The 4654-nt window shown below is 46.9% G+C and overlaps 1 protein-coding gene across 1 annotated transcript; it reads right to left on the reverse strand.

The window, feature by feature from the left end:
* Nucleotides 1–302: 302 nt before the first annotated feature.
* Nucleotides 303–1797, reverse strand: RPRM (reprimo, TP53 dependent G2 arrest mediator homolog). Its single transcript, XM_047770425.1, has one exon. It carries the CDS (start codon nucleotides 1505–1507, stop codon nucleotides 1178–1180), a length of 330 nt encoding a protein of 109 aa, XP_047626381.1. The 5' UTR covers nucleotides 1508–1797; the 3' UTR covers nucleotides 303–1177.
* Nucleotides 1798–4654: the final 2857 nt, after the last annotated feature.

A 4654-nucleotide genomic window follows, 5' to 3' on the forward strand; every position in this document is an offset into this window, starting at 1 on the left:
ACTTCCCGCGGGGGCCTCGTGTCCTCTCTGCTGGCTCAGAGAGCTGAGCCTAATGAAATAAAAAATACTAACTGTAACAAAGGATGCTGCCTCCAGGATGGCTCCTGTGCTTGTGGCTGGGCCCTGTTTTACTCGTCCCTGAGCCTCTCCGTCACCCCCACCCTCATCCCCGTGGGATCTCGGAGTTGAATCACAGATCTCCAAAGCGAATTACACCCCGACAAGTAACCCAAATCCTCACCCTCGCCCACTCCCTTCTGCCGGGAGGGGAGCGCAGAATGATCACCAGGAGACCAGGAACAAAACACTTAAATGTTGCATTTATTAGGTAAATGTTAAATAAAAAAAAGTCAAAACGGTGTCACGAATGTCAAGAGCACTTTTGTGGCGTAAACCGTGCAGTCACGAGCTATGAGTTCTATTCTGGGTCTTTGCCTAGGGGCCAACAGGAGTGCCAGCCCCCGCAAAAGACCTAGTGGGAAATGTGATAAAAGAAACAACTCACCGTGTTCACATTCGCAGGCTACCCCTCCCCCACCCCTTCTCCCAACACAAAACTCTAACCCTCAGGCAGGCAAACGGGCCACTAGGGCAGAAAAAAATACTTATCAAATATTTGTATTCAAGCAAACAAACACAAAATCCCTTAAAACAGCACGTTACAATCAATCAAAAGTATTTATCGCCTCTCCTGCCAGGGCTGGGAGGAGCGCGAGGAAATGGGCGCGAACCCGGACACGGATTTGTGTGTCCGCATTAGTTCTGTTGAGTGGCGTATATGGGTCAGTTTTCCGGTCACCAGGCAATCGGTGCCGCTGGTGTCTCCATGCCCGCCCTCTCCACCTGCCCCCAGAGCTTGGCCCACCTGCAGGTGGAAAGAGGCCTCGGCCGGGTTGGTCTCCCCGCATCCCGCGCTAGCGGCAGCTTCCAAAGTTCTGCGCCCTAATCGCTTTCTTTTTGACACTTGCTGCTGAGTCCAGAGTCAGGGCTCTCTCCTCCTCCAGCCAGGCCTGGGGACTTTGGGAGGGCGAGCGAGAAACGTGTTGCTTCATTCCGAAAGGCAGAAGTCAACAGAAATAATTGACTCCCGACAGGTTTTCTTCTCCCAGTCTCGGATGGTGAGGGGGCGCGGCCGGGCTGGAGAAGTGGGGCGGCTGCCGCGGGGGTCGGGGACCGGTCAGTAGGGCCCCACGACCACAGCCTCCACCTCCTTAGACGGTCTCCGGTCCTTCACCAGGAAGTTGATCATGCCCTCGGACTTGATGAGGAGGTTGCAGCCAAGGAAGAAGATGCCAAAGACCACGGTGAGCGAGAGCACGCACATGACGGCGATCTGCACCACTCGCATGATGTACAGGCTGCGCTCGTCCGGGCCGCCCTCCGCGAAGCCGTCGTCGGTCACCACGGACGCCTGGGTGCAGCAGCGCACCGCGCGCTCCAGCGCCTCGCTGCTGTTGGCCAGGAACAGACCCGCCACATCAGTCTGGTTGCCCAGGGCTGGATTCATCGCGGGAGCGGGCGGGCGCCCGGGGAGGCGCGGGTCCGAGGGGTGGGAAGGCGGTGGCGCGGAAGAAACAGGTGAGCTGAGCGCTCACTTGCCGACTTGCGGGCGCGGGGGTTGTTCGCCCTCTCCTTTCCAAAGTCTCCGAGCCGTGGGAGTTCCCCCGGAGCCTTTGCGACGCGCGCCGCAGCCTGGCTAGTCTGAGCGGTCCGATCCTGCCCGGGAGACGTTCCTTCCCGGAGCTGGCTCGACTGGGGGCTGTTGGAACTTGGCGGGGCTGGGCCAGCGGGGCCGTGGGAGGTGCGGACCGCGGCGGCAAGGCGGCTGCTCTGAGTGAACAGCGGCCCCTTCCGGCCGCGCCGCCGCTGTGCGCCCGCCGCGGTTGGACTGTAGGAGAAGCAAAGGGGTGAACCTCTTCTTGCAGCTTTCCTGCTTCGCTTCTGGTCCAGCTCCAAAGGCTAGGCTGAGGTCTCTGTACTTTTCTGGCTTGAAGGATGATTGAAGTTTCGGGTGGGGGAAGAGTTGCGACTGGCCGAAAGTTTCCTAAGAACTGGGTCACACCAGCTCAGCATGTCCTTTGCCTCCCGCCCCTCTCACCTCCGGGAGGTGGAAAGTAGCAATGAGTCGCAGATGCCAGATGCTGCTGGCGAATGCACGGACCCGCCGCCTGTGCCTGACTTTGTCTCGCTTGCGACAGATTTCTAGTGTAGTAGGGGTGTATTTTTTAAAAAGCAACGATTTTAGGAAGAAAGAAAAGCAGGGAGAGAAGGAAGACGGGAAAGAAGAAAGGAAGAAAGGGAGGGAGAGAAGGAGCAATTGGAAGAGTAAGGCCGTTTTTATAGTGACTTTTGAGGGAAAGGAAAGGGAGTTAGGGGAAGCAAAGGTTCTTAGGTGGCCTTTGTGTAGAAGCAGTTGGCAGAAATAGGGTCACCTCTCTGGTAAGGGAGGGGGAAGTGGACAGAATGGCCACCCTTGTAATCTTAATTGCCAATGAGTTTTTGGATGTACTTCCAATGTTTTGCTCTGTTGGCAGTAAATCACTTGTTTAAGGGAATTGCTCATCAACATCCATTACTTAGAACACTGGCCAGCTGCTGGAAGCCCTCCCCATTTTCCGTAAACTAATGTATTTCACCTTAGTCATTTAAACAAAATTGCAGATATTCTAGGGGTCTGATTGAGGCTTCAGCCCATTGTGATTCTGCTTCTGGTTTCAGTGAAATGTTACAAACCTGTTAGGTTGTTTCTTGAGTTCTAGAAGAATACTTCAGGGTTTTTAAAAAATTTTTTTTCTACTTTTTTTCTTCTCCTTTCCCTTCCTTCCTTTTTCTTTCCAGTGTGGCAGCTGGAAATTTGAAGTAATTTGAAGTCTAGTCCAAACTTTCGATAGAATACCTTTATTATATTTCTATTAAAACAAAGTAGCTGCCTTGCCATTTTCAACCCTTTTCTGAATTCTGTTATATTCTCTTGTTCAACGCTCTAATTTTTGTCTCCTCAAACATAATTAACTCCATTTTCACAGGTTTCAGTGTGTTTTTGTACTACTTTGTGAGCACAATAGAGTGAACTGCATTTTAGCAGAGAGTTTTCAACTTTTGGATGTTAATTTTTATATCAGCTCTATTAAGTTTAGACCCTTCTAAATAGCTTTTTTAATTTTTTTTTTTTTTTAATTTTGGTGGAGTGTTTAATAGCTCAAGACCCAGGCTTCTGGGCCTCATCCACAATTCACCTGGGTTATTGTTCTAGTTTCCCATGGTTATAATTGTCTTGAAGAATACTTCTTTCCCAACAGTTTCTTCTTTGGATAAATTTATTATTTATTGATTAAAAAAACATTTAAATATCACTCTATCGTCAGCCTTAGTTCATATGGGTGATACTTAACAGTAAAACAATACCTATGTGAGAAAATCATAGAATAATTTAAGATGATATAAGGTAATACTAAAATGAATGGTAGAGGCAAGTAGTAGGAGTTTGGAAAAGCAAAAGATGGAGAATAGAGGTCGACTTTAAGGGATATTAGCTTGTACAGGATTTTGTGTTTAATACAAGTTGGGTATGGATGAGTAGAAAGAATACTCCCTTTTTATGTGACAGAAACAAGTAGAATTATAGTATATTTGTAAGGTCCAGTTACGAAAAGTTCCTAAGACTGCTAATTGAATCATTTCAGAATCTGAGCATATTTATTGATATTAACAATATTAATGTTTTAGTCAGAAGTCAGTGTAAACATGAGCAAAATTTGGAGTCCAGTGGAGGTTCTGTAATGTTAAACCTCTAGATTTGAGAAATACATTCTTAAAAGAAATTAGGTAATACTCTGATTTCATTTTCTTTCAGCTTTAACCACTAACAGCCACGAAATTATAGATAAGATAATGGTTATTCCCATCAGCTAGTTCATATCTCTGGGGAAGTGGTTTTGTTTCCTTGAGCCCTCTGCCCCAACCAGCCTGATTTTGTTGAATAAAATTTCTCAGAGTATTTAGATGGACACTAACTATAAAGTTAGTAGTACAAAACTCTCATTTATCACTCACTTATTACTGGATTTAAGGGGATTAAACTGCTAGAGCTTTTCAACAGAAATTGTCTTTCCCTTTTGTATTTTGAGGGAACATTTTTCTCTCAGCCTCACTCCTGTTATTCATCTATTTCCAAGAAAAATCTTAAGAGGTGTGGCAAATAATTCTCTAAAAATGTTTACATAGAAAAACAGATGGCAATATGAAGTGGAGTAATTTACTGATAATTCACCTCAAAGAAAAGGATTTTGATACATACAACAATTCATTATTATTTTTAAATAACTACCTCTCCTACTTTATTGGAGAGAATGTTTGATTTCAACAAGTTAAATGCTCAGCATTTCACAATATACATATTACACAAGAAAGGAAACATTTGTCTGTTCTTTCCAGAAAATATATCTATGGCATATAGTAAATTCTATAAAGATATTCCAGGGTGGAGTTCCCATTGTGGCGCAGTGGTTAACGAATCCGACTAGGAACCATGAGGTTGCGGGTTCGGTCCCTGCCCTTGCTCAGTGGGTTAACGATCCGGGCGTTGCCGTGAGCTGTGGTGTAGGTCGCAGATGTGGCTGGGATCCCGTGTTGCTGTGGCTCTGGTATAGGCCAG

This window comes from Phacochoerus africanus, chromosome 3 (genome assembly GCF_016906955.1).
Source record: "Phacochoerus africanus isolate WHEZ1 chromosome 3, ROS_Pafr_v1, whole genome shotgun sequence".
Classification (NCBI taxonomy): Eukaryota; Metazoa; Chordata; class Mammalia; order Artiodactyla; family Suidae; genus Phacochoerus; species Phacochoerus africanus.

Excerpts from the sequence above, each read along its gene's own strand:
- RPRM (XM_047770425.1), bottom strand. The coding sequence starts at position 1,507 with ATGAATCCAGCCCTGGGCAACCAGACTGATGTGGCGGGTCTGTTCCTG.